This window comes from Cyprinus carpio, chromosome A5, assembly GCF_018340385.1.
Source record: "Cyprinus carpio isolate SPL01 chromosome A5, ASM1834038v1, whole genome shotgun sequence".
NCBI classification, from domain to species: Eukaryota; Metazoa; Chordata; class Actinopteri; order Cypriniformes; family Cyprinidae; genus Cyprinus; species Cyprinus carpio.
Window position 1 is genome coordinate 14,679,371 of NC_056576.1, and position 20,660 is coordinate 14,700,030.

At 38.3% G+C, this 20,660-nt stretch overlaps 1 protein-coding gene across 1 annotated transcript in view; it reads right to left on the reverse strand.

The window, feature by feature from the left end:
- The window catches only part of LOC109090226 (oxysterol-binding protein 2-like), a 65,981-nt gene extending 46,231 nt beyond the window's left edge, over positions 1-19,750 (reverse strand). Inside the window, exons 1-2 of the mRNA XM_042754502.1 lie at positions 19,318-19,750; positions 1,546-1,754 (exon numbers count right to left, since the gene is read on the reverse strand). Of these exons, the coding sequence (XP_042610436.1) occupies positions 1,546-1,754; positions 19,318-19,478 (370 nt within the window). The 5' untranslated portion in view covers positions 19,479-19,750. The remainder of the gene's footprint in view (positions 1-1,545; positions 1,755-19,317) is intronic.
- Between the last annotated feature and the right edge of the window lie 910 nt (positions 19,751-20,660).

Genomic DNA, 20,660 nt, shown 5'->3' on the forward strand with positions numbered 1-20,660 from the left:
AGCTTTACTGAATGAATGACCAAATAGTGCCTTGTCTTTCATTAAAAAAAAGAGAGCTGCAAAAAAGCAGGCACTGGCTATATTTACAATGACTGCAATACGAATAAGACCTAAGATTCTCAAAATTAGTAAATTCATATTGCCATTTGCATTTTAGGTAATTGATTAATGAATGTTGTCTTCACATTGTTTATATCCAACTCTTAATTTGAAAGTAGTAAATAGCTGGAGTCTTGCAGTCCATGTAAACATGTCTTCTAGAAGCCATAACTGGAATCCCAAATTTTGAATTGCACTGTTACATAAACATAAGCAATAAAATCTTGCTCCATACAGTCCTGAAACCCAGAGGTACCGTCTCATCAAGCCTGGTTCAGCTTTGATTCAGCAGTTATTGAGAAGAATGAAGAGATCTACAGCATATTGTGATTCAGGCCAAAGATTAATACCGTTCATTTGACAGCTCACTTTTCAGGTCAAAGACATCTTTAGTGAAAAGAGAGATTTGATCTCTTAGAAGCAATGCAGTGACCCACAGCAGTTACCGCAAACTAAACAATCCACAAAAAACATATGTTCGAGCATGTGCAGTCCAAATGCAATCATTCCAGGGCTCAACAACAAGGACAGCCTGAACAGCCTGAGAAAGTTTCACACCAGATGAAGCTTTAATTTTGAAATTGTATATTGAAATTTTGTATTTTGGGTTTTTGTGTTTCTTTGATAATTTTTAAATTGTTATATTCTGATTTCATTATTACAATATCAGGGAAATGTTGTCCAGGTAACGCTTTAATCTTTTTTATTTATTTATTTTTTGTTTCTTTGTTTGTTTTGTTTTGGAATTTAGAATAGGCTGAAAATGGCAAATCATTGTGCGCCATTGTATCTTCAGACAATGTGCATCCATGAGTTAATATCTGTCATGGATACATTATAGCTGGTTAATTACCAGTTCTTATTGCTTAATTTCATTACATGTATTTTCTTTCTTTTTAAAGTTTTATATATATATATATATATATATACATATATATATATATATATATATATATATATATATATATATATATATAATAGGCTATACACTTTTGTGGTGGGGCTATATATAGAGGCCGGACGTGAAAATCTATGGACGCTTTTGTGGTGGGGATAGTCGCTAATTTGATCAACTGACTGCCAACTGAAAAAAAAAAAAAAATCTTATTGCTGAGCCCTGCATTTCTATACCGTTTCAGTCACAAAGTAACACTTTCAACCACATGACAAGATGCCATCTTGCCAAAATGGCAGATGAGTGTCCTCATTTGCTACAAAAGGAACTTTAAAATTACCAATTGTTGCCAGGAAACTTCACATAAATGTTTGTTGAAGAGGACTGATGTGATATGTTAATTATAGATGAATCACTGTGGCAATTATTTTAATTAACAATTTAAAAGCCCAAAATAAAGTTTTGTCAAATCAGTGTTGCAATGATTAATTTCATCTTAAAAGCACAAACTTAAAAAAATAAATAAATAAATAAATAAATATGTTCATTACCGGACTGATTGTTCATCATTCGGATAGCTTTGGCCTTGGCCAGCTCCAGTGCTGTGACCCATCTCTGCCTCTCCACCTCTGTGCTGGCTTTCAGATGGTAAGTGCGCCCCCCACTGCTCAGAACAATATTGCAGGCATCTTCGGTGTCAATGTGTGCTGTGGCCAGGTTGATGGTGCCGCGACACGTATGGGCCATCTCTGCCTGCGTCCTGTCAAGAGTGATGAAGACAGAAGGAGCAACCAAATCATGGAGGGCAGGAAATGAGAGGGAGGTGTTAGTTCATGATAACAAAAAGACACACAAGAGAAAAAAATAATAATCACAGAAGGACAGACAGGGAACAATGAGAAGAAGAGACAGAAAGATAAATTGATTATTAATATTGTAAAAATCATTGATTCAAATGTCCAGTATATCAAACCTTGACGGAAAATACCACAATGTATAACTTTCTTAGTATGATATAAGTATATACACATGATGCTAGATAGCTGTTCTGTGAATGAAGTCATATCTAGAGTGAATGATACAGAAACACTGAGCACCTGTGAGCATTACATTACTACACACAGCTGCTCACTGAGTGGGCAGAGAATGGAGGTTAACATGGCTATTGTGTTTTAGCTGGCCAAAACAACAACACTCAAACAAATCAGCCAGTGTCACAGCCAGAGAGAGAGAGAGAGAGAGAGAGAGAGAGAGAGAGAGAACAGAGCGTAATGTAAATCCTGACAAAGAGCTCTGGAAGAGGCCTTACAGTACCCACCATCAAACAGCAAAGAAACTACTGAGGCCTATCCTTATGGAAACATGACATTTCTCAGACAAACAAAAGAAAAATATGCAGAACAATGAGTGCAAGACTAGCTATGTTTAATTATCTCCACAGGCACCGTTTTCTACTACACCCCTGAACTCATAAAGGCTTCATAAGGATCTCCTTTATTGATAAACTGATGGATCACTGGAGAAGATCAATCAGCCTACAGCATGCCGTTTTAAGATGATCAGCACTCGCAAACATTTTGATCACAGAAAAATGTCATTCTTGTTTTTAATTCAATGAACTTGAGTAAAAAGGTAGACAGACAGACAGACAGACAGACAGACAGACAGACAGACAGATAGATAGACAGATAGATAGATAGATAGATAGATAGATAGATAGATAGATAGATAGATAGACAGATCAAGAAACAGATGGATTATAGCAGGTAAAAACTGGTCGTAGCAGGCAAAAGTGTCTTGTTGAGGATGGCTGGTTGTTTAGTGTGTGAAATATTTCAGGCCTGAAAGGATAGCAGAGCCTCTTGTGAGTCTGTCAGGACATTCTAACAAGTTCTAATGTAAACAAGCCTTGAGCAGGGGTAAACAAAAGTCTAAATCCTCACAAAACATAGCCCAAGAAAGACAGGGATAGGGAATAAAGACAGATTCTTTACTCAGCTGCTTATGAAACACTGATTCACGCCACTGAGGCTTTGCTGACTCAAAAAGAAAAAATGACAAAGAGTTACAATGAAAATGTAAACGTGATGGAAATGGGACAATAAAAGGCATGAAGGGGCAGAGAGAAGCCAAAAAGTGGGGACACACAGAGAGCCAGAACCTTGTCTCTGTGTGTTACTGCTCTGGTTACCCAGTATCTGTTGCACATTTCTAATGTGATGTCAAAGCTCTGACCTCTCAGAGAAACCGTGAGAAGCATTCCACTCATTCAGAGCCGGTCACACATCTCTGACACATATACACACTGTGTTTGTGGGAATTAAAGGGTCTGTATTTAATGTGAAATGAGTGTGTGTGTGTGTGTGTGTGTGTGTGTGTGTGTGTGGGTGTGTGTGTGTGTGTGTGTGTGTGTGTGTGTGTGTGTGTGTGTGTGTGTGTGTGTGAGTGAGATATGGTGGAATGCTAGAAATCAATAAAATTATAAAAATACAAACATTTCTTTCTTCTGAACTTTTCTCATGAGCTGCATGCAAAAGAAAACATACAGCACAACCATGTTAGCTAATTCACAAATTATTCATATAAGGTAGTTATTTATAGTGAATCAAAAATATGATCAGTATGATTTTTTTTCTCAAATCAGTTAAGTGCAAATTCACCCAGGCGTTTCTTAAGATTTCTTTGGTCATGAAAATGAAAGCATCATTTCACTGGTCATGTCAATCAAATATGCAATTAGCCTACACAATGCTGAAACAAATACCAACCTTTAACCTTAACCTTAGTTTTTGGTAGCACATCCTGATAGATAGCATTACTGTTTGTCATGAGATCCATCTTTCTGAACTTTGAACTGAATCCATGAAGTTTGAACTTTTCTTAACAGATGGCTGTGTGAGTTGACCAATGAAATTGGCTGTGGGATGGGATTTGTGCTTAAGTGGTTTGGAAAGAAAGAAAAATCACATAAATTACCAGTGCAAACCAATATAAGAGCAAATGACACTTTTGAGTGGTTCTTTTAAGGAATAACTATAAAAAAAAAAACCCTCACAAGTTAGCAGTTTAAATAAGTCTGATGAATCTTTCACTGAATGAGCCTGACTGAATCAGTCAAGGGTGGTTACCGAGTTAACATCTGACTAGTGTTGGGGATAAAACGTTACAAGTAATGCAAGTTACTTGTGAAATGGCCTTTACAGCTGCTAAAAATATAACTTTTGGGTTTTATGTTATTAAAATACATAAGCAAGCCCAGCTCAGGTGACAAAAACTAATCCAGAACTAACATCATAAATTACTTTCCATAAAAAGTAATGCAATTAGTTACTTTTTTATGGAGTATTGCAATATTTTAATGCAATACATTTAAAAGTAACTTTCCCCAACACTGCATCTAACTCATCTGTTATCATTATTTTCAGTGACGTCAGTCTTAAAATAATGCAAGTTTTGTGTTTTTAATGTTTGTGAAAGTTAAATCTGTATGATTACCGACTGCATATGACTGCAAAAACACAGTTGCTGTGTTTTGTGTGTTACATTATTGTCTGCCAAGTGCATGAAACCATTGTTTAAACCAAGTTTAAAAACCACAATTGTACATCATCTTCTAAAAATTAATGCAGTATATTTTAGGGCAGATCATGGTAATACCAATTTGATTCTAAGAACATTTCTGTCTACGTTTGCACCTAGCAAGTTGTTTCCATTTAGAATAGTAATTTCAGTAAAGCAGCCTACTTTGAAAGTGAAAAATCTGTGTGAGAAAGGGGATTAAAAAATATCCCTGCATAATAGGAAACCTGAATAAGAAAAAAGTGATTCTCTCTTTCCAGATACAGGATACTATAGTCTCTCTACTGTGTGTGTGTGTGTGTGTGTGTGTGTCTGTCTGTGCTGAAAGTGTAGAGTCCAACGTCTGCTGGCTACATTTATCAGGCCTTCTGGGGGCTGATGGTCTGACAGTCAAGCAAACCAAGTAATTGGCTGAATCCAAACTCAGGTGACCGAGTCACTAGGGGGAGGGAGATATGCACATTCAGCTCAGAGACCAACCACATCACAAAAACAAAAGACAAAAAAAACTCTTTAGAGCTTAGACTGTAAACTCAAACCCTACCAAAGCGAGAGCAGACAGGAGAAAGAGAGAAAGATGTGGGTAGGAGTGGTGGAGGGGTACAAGTAAAGATCTTAAAAAAGCTTCACCCACCCTGCAGGGGACAGACTGGACGTGAATGGATGTAAGTGGGTCAGAACTGAGAACACGAAGCCAGAGTAACGAACTACCATGCAGAGAAAGAAAAGAGAGAGAGATATTAAAAAAGAGAGACATTAAAACCTGCAGATAACCTGCAAAATTTTTATATTTTCAAATGTAATTTGTTTATGCTGATTTTTTAGCAGCTGTTTACTCCTGTCTTTCTTCAGTGTCACATGATCCTGCAGAAATCATTTTAATATGCTGCTGAAATTTGATTATCAATGTGAAAGCAGCTCAATGTTGAAAGCAGTCATTCTGTGATGAATATAAAGTTCAAAGGAACAATATTTATTTGAAATACAAATCTTTTGTAACTTTATAAAAGTTTTACTGTCCTTTTTGATCAATTTGATGCATACTTACACGATAAAATTATTTATTTTAAACAAATGTTACTGCCCATATTCTGAGTGGCTGAAAGAGCAGCAGTTCCTACCTTTCTAGCTGTGACTTGGCTTGCTAAAGTGTCATATTTACTTGAGGGGAACACTTTAGCACCATCACTTATTATTTAGAAAAGAAAATTCTTAATATCTCTATATACTATATACTACTATCCATCTATATAAGTTTTTGTTGTTGTTTTTCCATTCCTAACACTATTGCGGCACACTCCCAATCTCATACTAACCCCTTGAGACGAGCAAGAGAGGGGTTGCTCTGCAGTGCTCATAAAACATACCTACTGATGCAAAAACCATATTCTCAGATGCAAGAGAGAAACACACACCCAGCAATGACTGATGATTGCTTAAACTGTGAAATGTATTTAGAGTCCAAAAATGACTGTAGGAAGTGTGCAAGTGTCAGTGAAAACATCATGCAAAGAGTTTGAATGACATTCCAAAACAACCTTCTCTCAGTTAACCTCCCATAAACCCTTGAGGGACACAACCTCCTCTCAGATCATGTGACTGCATTCTTCTCAGCAGAATGGAATGTAATCACTCGTTGCTAAAGAAAGTTAAGCGTTGTCTGGGAGTTAGAGATGCCCTAAAAACAATAACAATAATTTGGCTAATATGCAATATGCAATATAATTGGCAATTTGATTACCGATTCATTTTCATCTCATGGCCTACTCAATGTTTTTATCTCATGGCTTAAGTCAGTATAATAATATTGTTTTGCCCATTTTTAAAGTTGGAATGTTATGGAAATTCACCCTAATTCACCCTGTCTAAATGGATCTTAATGGTCTTATTCTGAACAATTCATTCACATGTATCTTTTTTTATTATTTAATCAAAACCCCTAACTCGATCTTCCAGTGAAACATCAGATTTCTCCCTGGTGATGTATGCTGGACTTCTCCAATCATTTAGTCCACTAAGCCCTGGCCGCTTTCTCACAATTGACAAGAAGACAAGTTCGCTTTAGGATCTGCCTCTTATCAATCAACAACCAGTCGATTGAGTCCCATGCAAAAGTTATTCCTTTCTTTTTTACTTGGCTGTACATCACAATATGGACATTTTTCCTTTTTTTGATAATCACTCAGATGCACGTCATGGAAGATATGGAAGAAACTATCTGTCACTACTTCCGTTACATTAAAAATTTAAAGAAAAAAAATAACACCTTGCATCTTTTTAATGAAATCTGGCAGTAAAACACTATAATGTAGAATACACAAGAAAATATGCATAGACAATAAGCTAAGGTGTTTTGAGTTGTTTTATCACATTTGTGGTTGCTAGGGCATTCTAGGGTGTTCTAAGACATTGCCAGGGTGTTTCTAAGGTCTAAGTCATTTTTTTCAATCTTCATTATCTGCTTCCAATAACATCATAATCAGAATAATATCCTTCATTTAAAAAAAAAAAAAAAAAAAAAAAAAACATACAGCTACTGACATTCAGATCCAGGCAGGTTCACTGGCTTTCCCTCTTTTACTAATACATTCTTCATTAACTAACTTAAACAGATTACCATTGCAACTGATTGCAATAAGCACATTAGACAATAAAGACGGGAGAAAAGTGTGTTATGAAATCAAATAGGCTTATACATAGAGGGAACCAGGCAGAAAGGATGTGTTTAAGAAGAAAACACAGGAGGGGTAGATATGTGACTCATCCTAAGTAGGAAAAGGAGGAGGAGGGGGAGGTGCTGTGACCGAGTGCAATTTACACAGGCCATTACACTTTAACATGTTTTAGCGCTACAGATGACAGAACTGTGTGTGGTGATGGTGGTAGGGGTTCTATTACTCTCTGTAAAACTAACACATCAGCAGAACACACACACATCCACGGCGTGTCATAGAAAGCCTCTGCATTTCCTTCAGAGTGTACTGACAGCAATACAGGGAACCGAGTTCTTCAGAAGTGCACATTGATTAGTGATTGAAGAGTGATTGATTGATGTGTCTCTTAGTAATGATCCACAAGTCTATATGACAGCAAGATCAGTTTGATCCAGCCCAGAGAGATGAAGAGGTGTGTATGTGAGTATAGAGTGATCTAAAGCATCATCTCAACCCAAGGCCCAGCGACTTAGTGTGTCAGAAACAGACTCGCTGGATGCTCGAATGACTCACACACACATCAGCTCAGAGATCTTCTCTAAGAGAGATGAAAGGAGAAGTACAGGAAGGCGAGGCAAAACAGACTGAATGCATTATGATGCACCATAATATCTTATTTGGATTGTGATCGTTTCTGCTCAAAATAAGTTCTGAAATAACATTACTGTTTTACTTTAATTAAAGTACAAATATGAACTAGCAACTGACCTGCTTAAGGAAAAAAGCATGAGTCTTGTTACAGAACTAGAAAATCTCCTCTTTATTGAGCATATTACAGCAGGGCATTAGCTCCCAGTATTTTCTCATCTCCCACTCAGCTTATTTTAACAACCTGCTTCTTCACTAATTGAACCACAGGAAATTATATGAACTTCAGCTTCATTTATTTATAAAGCACATTTAAATGCAACTTTGTTGGCCAAAGTGCTTCAAAAGTTAAGGATAAAATAAAATACACACACATAACTTACACACAAGTAAACAAACATTTATTAAAGGTTCCCAAGTCAAACTTTCTCTACTTCAAAGGCCAGACTTAAAAAATGTGTCTTCAACTGGGACCTAAAAGCCTCTATAGAGGAAGCCTGCTGAATATACAGGGGAAGACCGTTTCATAATTGTGGACCTACTACTGAAAAGGTGCAGTCCCCTTTTGAAAATTCTTTTTGGACCGAGGGACAGTCAGCAACAACTGATTTACTAATCTAAGTCAGTGGTTCCCAATCCCAACCACATTCCTGGAGGCCCCCCAACATTGCAGGTTTTCCATGTCTCCTTAATCAAACACACTTGATTCAGATCAACAGCTCATTAGTAGAGACTCCAAGACCTGAAATGGGTGTGTCAGACAAAGGAGAGATGCAAAAAAAAAGAGGAAAGAGGTTGAGAACCACTGATCTAAGTGACCTAGCCAGTGTGTGAGACCCTAAGAGATCTCTAATATAATTTGGGGACACGTTGTGTAAAGCTTTAAAAACCAATAATAAAATCTTAAAATCAGTCCTATACCTGACTGGTAGTCAGTGGAGAGACGATAGCAGCAGAGTGATGTGTTCCCTTTTTCTTGTGCCAGTCAGAAGCCTAGCTGGGGCATTCTGCACAAGCTGCAATCGAGATAGTTGCCGTTGACAGATCCCTACATTAAGTAAGTTACAGTAATCCAGTCGCGAAGTAATAAAAGCATGAATAACAATCTCCAAATCTTTAAAACTCAGAAAAGGTTTTAGCTTGGAAATAATTCTAAGCTTATAAAAACTGCTTCTTACAACAGAATTAATCTGTTTATCAAACCTGAGAGATGAATCCATTATGAAGCCTGTTAAGGTTTCTCACACTGTCTTTCACTGTCATTTCTAGGGGGGCAAGAGAGTTGGCTATCTTCTCTTTAGCCTTAGAAGGACCAAATATTATGATCTCAGATTTTTTTTCATTAAACTGAAGAAAATTATTTGAGAGCCAACCTTTAACCTCGTCTAGACATTGCAACAGGGACTGTAAAGACTGCTCATTTCCAACCTTGAGCAGAAGATAAATCTGTGTGTCATCTGCATACATGTGATAAGAAATGCTGTGTCAATGGCAAATAGACCCCATATATAAAGAAAAAACATAGGGCTCAAAATAGAGCCCTGAGGAAGGCCATATTTTAAGGAAACCACAGAGGATGAAACATTTGCCAAATTAACAAAAATGTTCTATCCGTAAGATATGATTAAAACCATCACACTCCAACCGTTTTAAAAGAATCGAATGCTCTACAGCAGGGGTGTCAAGCTCAGTTGCTGGAGGGCCGGAGCCCTGCAGAGTTTTGTTCCAACCCTGCTTCAACACACATACCATGTAGCTTTCAAATAAGCCTGAAAGACTTGATTAGTTGGATCATGTGTGTTTAACCCTTTCGCACGTGAGTTTAAAATATTCAAGCTGAGACCCCGGCGTGAGTTCTTTTTCAGGCGACCGTTATTTAGAGTGTACCGCCTTATTGTTTCCATGGCGACGCGTCATGCTTGTCATGTGACACACCAAAGCCAAAATAGATCTGTATTGACACATGGACCGTTTTTATTTTCGTTTTTCCTGTTTTTTATTCAAAATATTCACAAACATACTCACTATATTATGGTATATCTGATATTCCGATTCTGAAATATGTGCAAGTAAATATATTTGGTAGATTTAAACACTTTTATATCGACCGTGTTAGTTGATCTATACCGGGTGATGGGCGCCGCCATGTTAGTTCGCGCTGAATCCGAGCTGTGGGATTTACAGCACGCAAATTCATCCTTTCCTCCCGAAACACGTTAAAGTATGTCTCAGGTAAACTCGGAGAAAGGCAGAATAAATTTTATAGTTACCTACACATCTGTATATGATATCAATAAAAACATGTAGTCAGATTATATTTGTAAGGGTCATTATTGCCGTTTCCATAGACATCAGCGTGTATTTTACAAACTGTAAATGTATGTTTTTGCTAGTACTTATGTGTTTTTTAAATATCTGAAACCTAAAATAAGCATTATATGGTTGAAAACACTGAATATTTGTGATAATATGTCCAGCGCTCAGCGCATCTGATCTGGCTCTGCGCCAGCCAAAGCGCGAAAGCGGATTTAAATTCAGCAGTTGATGACGTGACACACTGAAAGTTCTAATCACACCGGTGTGATCGTACGCTTCAGGGACCAGCCAAGACTGATCACACCGGTGTGATCGTACGCGCTAAAGGGTTAATTAGGATTGAATCTAAACTATGCAGGGCTCCGGCCCTCCAGAAATTGAGTTTGTCACCCCTGGTCGACAGTGTCAAATGGGGCACTGAGATCTAACATAATTAAAACTGCAGCCATCCCAGAATCAACTGCTAATAATAAATAATTTAACACTTTTAGCAGAGTCTCAGTACAATGACCAGCTCTGAAGCCAGATTGGAATTTGTCCAGGAGATCATTCTCCCACAAAAATGGGGTAATATGAGTCAGAACTACCTTCTCTAAAACTTTAGATAAAAATGGAAGTTTAGAGATGGGATGGAAATTGTTCAACTCTGTAATCTCAAAGCCAGGTTTTTTAATAAAAGGAGAAAACACTGCTTGTTTAAACTGAGATGGAACATAACCCTTGGATAAGGAACAATTCACAATGGAAAGTATACTAGTGCCCATGGTGTCAAACAAATCTTTTAAAAACTGTGGTGGAACGGGATGTGCTTAACTAAGTCTGCTAGGACTGGCAGGGAGGCCTGATAAAAACAGTCAAATGTACAAGAATGTAGCACAGGAGAATCGAGAACCATATTGGAGAGGACAGTCTCTTTTCTTATATTGTCAATTTTTCTCACAAAAAGGTTCAAGAAACCTTAGTAAGTTAGTAAGAGAAGTGGAATCTGAAGAGGGAGTTACAGCTGGGTTTAGCACAAAGTTTATTGTGCCAAACAAAGCTTTTGGACAATGGGCAGTTCTATTAATTTAAGTCTGAAAAATATTAGAAATATAGTGCTAAGAGTATCTTTTAGCATCTCATAAGAAATCTGTAACCTGTCTTTTCTCCATCTACGTTCAGCTTTCCTACAGGCCCATCTAAGAGCATGAGTTTCCTCATTAAACATGGCTGAGACTGAGGTTTAGACTTTTTAAGTCTAAGTGGAGCTACGTCATTCATAATGTCCACACATACAGAATTTAAAACAGCAGTCAGTACCTCTATATCTGGAGAGGATACAGAAGCCTCAATGATAGCAGGCCCTGGGCTTGTCTGATAAGCCTCAGCAAAATGCTTTGCTGTGGTCTCATTTAAGGGATGTAAATAACAGTCAGCAGATCTATTATTCGAGATAACAGCTGGCAGATCAATATTATACATGAGAGATCTATGGACAGATGTACAGTTGTCCACTATGACCACATTACTAATGGCCAGACCCATAGATAAAACTAAATCAAGAGTATGTCCATATCTATGGGTAGCATCGCATATAGACTGAGTTAGGTTAAAAGATTCCATAAGATGAACAAACAGCTTTACTAATGGTTTCGATGGGCAGCATACATGGATGTTAATGTCCCAGATGATTAATAGATTGTCAGTGGTTGACACAGTAAAAGAAAGAAAGTATGAAATGTCCTGAATAAAATCCTTGTCATATTTGGGAGGACGATATGAAGACTAATGATGCACTGAAAAGAAAATTCTTGGCCAAAACCAAAAATTCTGAATATACTGGGGAGAAAACATACACCAAAAATGCAAATAATAAAAGTACACTTTGTTTGGAATAAATAAAATAAGACAAAAAAAAAAAAACTTTTATTCAAAAAAGGGTGCATTAAATTGATCAAAAGTGTTACAATAGATTTATATTTTAAATAAATTATGTGTTTTTTAACTTTCTATTCATCAAAGAATCCTAAAAACATTTATAACAGTTTTCACAAAGACATTATTATTAAGAAGAAGAAATGTTTCTTGAGCACAAAATTAGAATGATTTCTGAAGGATCATGAGGCATTGAAGACTGGAGGAATGGCCGCTGAAAATTCAACTTTGCAATCACATAACTTACATTTTAAAACATTAAAATACAAAACAGTTCTTTTTCATTGCAATAATGTCACGATATTATGGTTTTACTGTATTTTTGATTAAATAAATGTAGCCTTAGTGACCATAGGAGACTTCTTTGGAAAACATTGTACAAATCCTACCGACCCCAAATTTTTTAATGGTAGTGTACATAAATTAAAAATAGATACAAATATTGATACAAGGAACAGAAGTATTGACGTGAAACACTGTAGAATTGTGCAATATAAATATAAGATTGTATTCGCTCAACTGCACAAAGTTTTAGTATGTTTTTTTTTTTTTTTTTTTTTATAAAATGCCTGCTTGGGGACCATTAGACTGATATCAGCTAAAATAAGAAGTTGCTGATACATAGGCCACCTATAGAGAGTGCGAGTCAGCTGATCTCTGCATTTAAGTGCTGTAGGATGTTGTAATTGAGCATTTTTATCAGCATGAAGCATATTTGCTTAAAAGATTCAAATCTTTCCATTTACTTAACTAACTAAAATACATTGACCATTAATCGACTAATAAAAACGTAGGCATAAAATATACACTCTAAATACAGTAGGTATAGAAAAGAATCACCCCTCTTTAAAGGGATCATATGACGTTGCTAAAAAGAACATTATGTTGTGTATTTGGTGTAATCCAATGTGTTTATGTGATTTAAGGTTCAAAAAACACATTATTTTCATTATAATGTACATTATTGTTGCTCCTCTATGCCCCGTTTTTCTGAAACGCGTCGACTTTTACAAAGCTCATCGTTCTGAAAAGCGAGGTGTATGCTGATTGGCCAGTTATCCAGTGCGTTGTAAGTGGCTGAATACCTCAAGCATATGACAGAAGTTACACCCTTACCATACTGTGATGCCGTCTCCAGCCACGACCAGACAAAACCAATAAAACCCATTACAAATGAGGCATTTGTTGTATCCAGTGGGGACATAATAACTGATTATAATGACTTATACTGTTTTTACGTGTTGCGTTGCATATCGCGCCGCGTAAACATAAAACCATGACTGCATTTGTGATCAGAGAAACAACAAACAACTAGCGCTACTCTACACTGCTCAAAACTCGCGTCTGAATCATCAGTGGCAAATTCTTTAAATATAAAAAATTTACTTACAGGCTGTGAGTCAGAAGTGCCAGACTGTCCTTGCAAAGTTGAAACTGCCCCACATTATAGAACAGCCTTTGATCACAGACCCATTGTAGGCTAGTCTGCAGGGTCAGGAAACAGTCCTCCATAAAATGCCTCACACACTTGTAGGACAGAAGGAAAAATTGATAGCCAATACCATCAAATTATTGAGGAAAATCTGCTGCCCTCTGCTAGATAGTTGTCAATGAGAAGAAGGTTTACTTTCCAACATGACAATGACCTAAAGCACACAGCAAAATTGAGCACACAGTGGTTGAAGGAGAAAAAGGTGAATGTCCTTGCATGGCCTGTCAGAGCCAGATTTAAACCCCACTGAAAATCTGTGGAATGACTTGAAGACTGCAGTCCACAAACGGTCACTATCAAATTTAACTGAACTTCAGCAGTTCTGCAAAGAAGAGTGGGCAAATATGGCAAAGTCTAGATGTGCAAAGTTAGTAGAGACATATCCCAACAGAATAAAGGCTGTAATTAAAGCAAAAGGTGATTCAACAAAATACTGACACAAAGGGGTGATCCTATTTCCAACTCAGTAATCCTGTTGTTGTTGTTTTCCTGACATGTTGGTAGGCTAGTCTTATATCTTTCACTTGGATGTTATAAGTTACACTAAGTAAATACAGCTGGATAAAACAAAAACTGTGTCCGTCTTCATTTCAAGCTGCAAAGCAACAAAATATGATTATTTTAAAGAGAGGTGATTCTTTCCTATATCCACTGTACATCTCCTGTATTTGAGTAGTGGCACTGTGTAGTGCACATGCTCATGCTAGAGATACAGATTCACGTCTAAATCACATCCCATACTATCTCATTCCCCATGCTCTCCAGTAAATAAGAGTCCAGAAGTCTCTCAACTACAACCTAAAAGGTCTTCCTTTCTTTTGTGGGACAAAAAGAAAGACATTTTCTTAAAAAAAATGATGGGTGTTTTTGTCCATACAAAAACAGTTGAAACATTCTTCAAAATACCTTTGTTTGTGTGGCACAGAAGTCATACAGTCTGGAACAACATGAGGGTGAGTAAGTGATGACAGAAATTTAGTTTTCAGGTTAACAGTTAACAGTTACTTTCCCAATCACACCAAGGAATTATAAAGAAGCCATTCATAATCTATTGACTGTTATCATACATTGGCTCTAAAACATATTCAAACATTTACTGTTGCTCTTCCTGGCTCCCCAACAGCTTATTTGGCAGGTTGATTTGGCAGACATTAGCACAGCAAGTTATCCAGACACTCCATTGTAATGGCTATGTCTGCACCATTGCCAGAGCTCTCCGATGACAGCAGATCTAGCTTTACACCACTGCAATCACCTTCCACCATAATAGACTATTAATAGAGGAGAGCAGCAAGAGACATGCTTCTTTTCTTTCACAGTCAGCAGAGTGTTGCTTTCCATTCAGACTCTCCAGAGGGGGAAGAAACCCTGTGGCCCACTGTGTGAAGTGTCAGGAGGCCCACAGGGTCTGCCCAGTAGAGATACAGATTGATGGGCATTGCCTCAGTGCTCTTACAAGAGCCTCTGCCCTTATTTCATTAGCTGCTTGACTACAGATCTACTCCATGACGCTATCATGATCACCCTCGTGACCATCTGATAACAATCCGTTCTAGGTCATAGTTTGTGTACAATACAGCTCTGATAACACAAAGGCTCTCAAACACACTTCCTGAATGTCTTCAGTATGCCTTGTTGCATTCAGGTTTTAGCTGGTAGGTATAATTTTGAAGACTGAATCAGACAGAAGCTCCACAGTGCAACAGAATGACAGTGACAAGACAGGACAGATAATAAAAAGAATAATAAAAAAATAGACAAAATAGACAAAACACAAAATATAATATAGACAATTATGATGTACAGGTATGATATGTGCAAATTTGAAATGAAAACAAGTATGGGTTTAATAAGTAATGTACATAGTGTTGTGTGTTCCAAGATTATTGTTAAGTGTTCATGAGATGGATTGCCTGAGGAAAGAAACTGTTCCTGTGTCTGGCCGTTCTGGTGCTCTGAGCTCTGTAGCGTTGACCAGATGGCAACAGTTCAAAGAGGAAGTGTACTGGATATGAGGGGTCCAGAGTGATTTTACTAGCCCTTTGGCTCACTCTGAAGAATGAAGAATGAGTACAGTTCTTGAAGAGTGGTACCAATGATTCGCTCAGCAGACCGGACTATCCTCTGTAGTCTTCTGAGGTCAGATTTGGTAGCTGAGCAGAACCAGACAGTTATAGAAGTGCAGAGGATGCATTTCAATGATGGCGGAGTAGAACTGTTTCAGCAGCTCCTGTGGCAGGTTGAACTTCCTCACCTGGTGAAGGAAGTACAGCCCCTGCTGGGCCTTTTTAAAAATGGACTCAATGTGATTGTCCCACTTCAGGTCCTGAGAGATAGTGGTGCCCAGGAACCTGAATGTCTCCACTGCAGTCACAGTGCTGTTCATGATGGTGAGTGGGGGGAGAGCAGGGGGGTTTCTCCTGAAGTCCACGGTCATCTCCACAGTTTTGTGTGTGTTGAGTTCCATGGGTGTGAAGACTGCACCAAACAGTAAGCTCTTTAACCTCCTGTCTGTAAGCAGACTCGTCTCCATCCCGAATGAGGCCGATGAGTGTGGTGTCATCTGCAAACTTCAGGAGCTTGACAGAGGGGTCTTTAGATGTGCAATCGTTAGTGTACAGGGAGAAGAGCAGTGGGGAGAGAACGCAGCCCTGAGGAGCACCAGTGCTGGTTGTACGGGTGCTGGATGAGAATTTTCCCAGCCTCACTAGCTGCTGCCTGTCTGTCAGGAAGCTATTGATCCACTGACAGACGGAGGTGGGCACAGAGAGCTGAGTTAATTTGGGCAGGAGGAGGTTTGGGATGATAGTGTTAAAAGCCAAGCTAAAATCCACAAACAGGATCCTCACATAAGTCACTGGTATGTCTAGATGTTGCAGGATGTAATGCAGTTCCATGTTGACAGTATCATCCACAGACCTGTTTGCTCTGTAGGCAAACTGAAGAGGATCCAGTAAGGGTCCAGTGATGTCCTTCAGATAAGCCAGAACCAGTCTTTCAAATGATTTCATGACCACAGACATTAGACCCACAGGTCTGTAGTCATTAAGTAAATTTTGGGTTTCTTTGGGATGGGGATGATGGTGGAGTGTTTGAAGCATGAGGGGACTTCACACAACTCCAGTGATCTGTTGAAGATCTGTGTGAATTTGGGGGCCAGCTGGTCCCCATAGGATTTCTGAAGACCTGACACACGTTATCTTCACTGATTTGGAGTGCTGGAGCGGGGAGGGGGGGTTGCAGGAGGTGTGAATGGTGTTTTTTCAAACCTGCAATAAAACTCGTTCAGATCATCTGCCAGTTGTTGATTCTCCACAGTGCTGGGGGGTGGTGTCTTGTAATTGGTGATCAGTGATCAAGGGCACATAAAGCAAGTCAGTTTACTTGGTGACCATATTTGTAACACCCCAGGCCAGCTATTTTCTTTGTAACCTTCAAGTGGAGTCGAAAATTATCATAATTATGCGTTCTATGCAAATGAATGACCAAGCAAAGACATATTTAGTCAGAAAACTCAGAATTCAGTAGATGAGTTGTGACAATGGACAGGGTGTGTCAATTTGAAACATGGAGGCAACAATGATCTATAATATAGATAATATAATCATCTATAATCTGTATAGACAGATCAGTGAGTGGAAAGCAAGTCTGTAGTGTATCACGGTGTTACTAACTCAACTTTCAGTTTTACTTTACATTTAGTTGTGATACCATGTATAAAAAAGTGATTGAAATAAATATTCTGAATTCTGATGTAATTATTTGGGTTTAATGTTCACATTATACATATCTTTTGTTTACTTTAGACTAGTATAATTTCATGTTTCTGACTATTTGTTGAATGATGCTTCAGTATTATGTAAAAATTTCTTACAAATAAGCAATAAAATCTGACAACAAATGTATCATACATTCTGCTTCTTTACCTTCATTTTTATCATGCTGTTCCAGCTAACACAAATGCGCATTCTAGAATAAACACAGATGATGCTCTTAAAACTGCAAGGGCTGCAAGGTCAGACTTGCATTTACATATTACAGTTGTGATAATGAGCATTACGATTTCTCCCATAGATGTTTCCAGGAAGTCCATTTCCTCCTCCTTCTACTTAAAGAAACTCCAACATGCACTTGTTGGAAACAATGTAGATGGGCAATATTTTCAACATGCTCAATATGGGGCAGGAAAGTCTGCTAGAAATTTCAGTGACTGATAATCTTAAGGGTACTGCTATGCAATATTTCAGAGACTGCAGAATCACCAGCAGCAGGATACTTTATGACAATTATAATCTTTATAGCTCAAGGAACAGACATTATCATTTTCCTGGATGCATACCATCCTCCTAGTTGCATAATGAGCAATGGGTTCTCAAACCTGTCCTGGAGTACCCCCTGCCCTGCACGTCTTGTATGTCTCCCTCAATTATCACACCTGATTCAACTCATCAGCTCATTAGTGGAGACTGCAAGACCTGACGTGGGTGTGTCAGATATAGGGAGACATACAAAACATGCAATGTTGGGGATACTTCATGGAGAGGTTTGAGAACCCCTGACTTATACATTTCAATGGGCAATATTACTGCATGACTAAATCATTAAATGAACAATGAAGCAATTAAAAGACAGTAGTAAATAGGTTTTGTGACAGTTACCTCATGTGATCCACCTGTCTTTCTGACACAAAGGGAGAAATGAAACATGATTACCATTTACTAAGGGCCTCTATAACAACAGGTGTTACGGGCCAAGCTCACAGGTGACACGTGAAGGAGGTTTAAATTTTAAAGAGATACTGTATCACTGCATGCATAAGCTTCACATCAGATGTCTCAGCCCCTGACATTGGAGATGCTGTTACACACACACACACACACACACACACAAAAGATATGAGAGTAGTTTTGCTGTTTGAAGAGTACATTGTTTATATTGCTGTTTGAGAGAGATTGCCCATCTACAGAGCTACATTTATAGAGAGAGAGAGAGAGAGAGAGAGAGAGAGAGAGAATATGTGATTCTCGTTCCTTCTTTTTCATATTATATTTTAAGGGAAGCTGGTTACCATGGTAAATGTCTGTAAGGGATTGTTACTGGCTAACACATCTGTAACAGGCCATAGGCTGGTTTACTGGACCATAAAAAATGACTGGCTACCAAGTTCACAAAAAATAAAAAATAAAAAAATAAAACAACAAGCTAGAAATATGATTAAACCATAGACTGTAGGATTAAACCTAAACTTGTAAGACACGCCCACATACACACGCAAAAGTCGGTTGTCAGATATTAAAGTGCACGCTCTCAAGCGTCACAGAGAATCGCTGTATGAGAATATCAGTTAACATTAGCATGAGCGCTAGCTGACGCGCTAATCTAAACAGCGTACAGCTGTCATTTAATGAGCGAGACAGGCGTTTATCCGCTCGTAATGATATTTAAGCTGTTTTAAAAGAAAGGCACGGTGATAAAGTGATGCGAGGGTTTTGAGGTGGACTAGCATCTGTCCACACTAGAGACGCGCTCATGAAGTGCAGAGTGTCCGCATGTGTTTGACAGCTCTCATGTCCTGCATTGACATGACAGATCTCTACACTGGTCGGCCAGACAACAGCATACTAACATATCTCAGTATAGCCCAAATATAAGCATATATTGCATTCTTGTAATAAATGAATGACATCAACACTGGTGCATATGGGACGCGTATTATTTACCTGTAATAGGACAGCAGTCCATTGCTGAGCACGAACCATCTACGCTGGTAACCTTTGATATAGTTAGTCCATTTAAAGAGCCAGCCTTTGTACGTGTCCGAGCCCGGGGCTGGTGTCCCGCTCGCTGGCGTGGACGCAGCACTCTTGCCCTGCTCGCTCATCCTCCTCCTGCCCCGGTCCACTGCCGCAGACTGATGATGATGTCGTCGCCGCCGCCGCCGCTGCTGCTGCTGCTGTTTGCAGGATAAGCACGGAACTGCGGTGAGAAAGGACTCGATCCTTTCCCCATAAAACTCACCGCCGATGCTCTGAGATGGACGGGCTACCAGAGGAGGAGGAGGGTCTGGGGCAGGGAGAGAGAAACAGCGCACTCCCCGCTCTTTCTCTCCCCGATAACAGAGAGACGAAGAGCAGCAAGTTTGAGAGCAGGAGCGACGACCGCAGGCGCGAGAGGAGAGCGCTGCTACAAAATCACCCGTGCACTATTCACGCTCATAATTTTAATCCAGTCAGTCACATTTTACTCTACACTGTTCATATGAATTACAAACATAGGTAGTAGGTTACGTATTGAGGAATTCAAAACACGCGCTCAGTAATAAAGAGTATTTAAAATGCTCACTAGTCACGTCTATATGTTATACGGTGTAGCTACAATTCTAACATTTATTTTATTTAATGTTATGCAAATATACATGTAATCAATAGCACGAGCTGTTGGTTTTAGTGATAGTGAGCATAGAGGCATATGCTAAAGGCACCTGTGCGTCAGATGTCATGTCACTTGATGTTAAATGAAACTTCTGTCATCATTTACTCACCCTCATGTCATTCCAAACCTGTATGAGTTGATTTCTTATGTTGAACATAAAATAAGATATTTTGAAGATTGCTAGTAATCAAACGGTTGGTGGTTCCCATTGACTTCCATAGTATTTCCTACTATGGAAGTCAATGGTAAATGAGTAAATGACGACAGAATTTTCATTTTTGGGTGAACTATCCCTTTATATACGATATTGAATTAATTAACAGTATGTTGCTGTCAAACATACGATTACATCGCGGAGTTAATTTGTTCAACAAATATTGAGTTCCTATATTAAGATTAAAATGTGTCTTATGTCCCTTAATGTGTATTTCTCATTGTAAGTTTATTTCCAGTAGCCTGCTTTGTACAATGCATTCAAATACTTAAATATGCATGTTTTCCTTTTATGCATAGATTTGACAGGTAAGCTGTAATATTTGTAATTATAAAATAATATAGAGACTATGCAGAGGCCATAACTAAAAAAAATGAGAGAGTGAAAAAGAAACATTTTAATCAAATGTGCCACCAC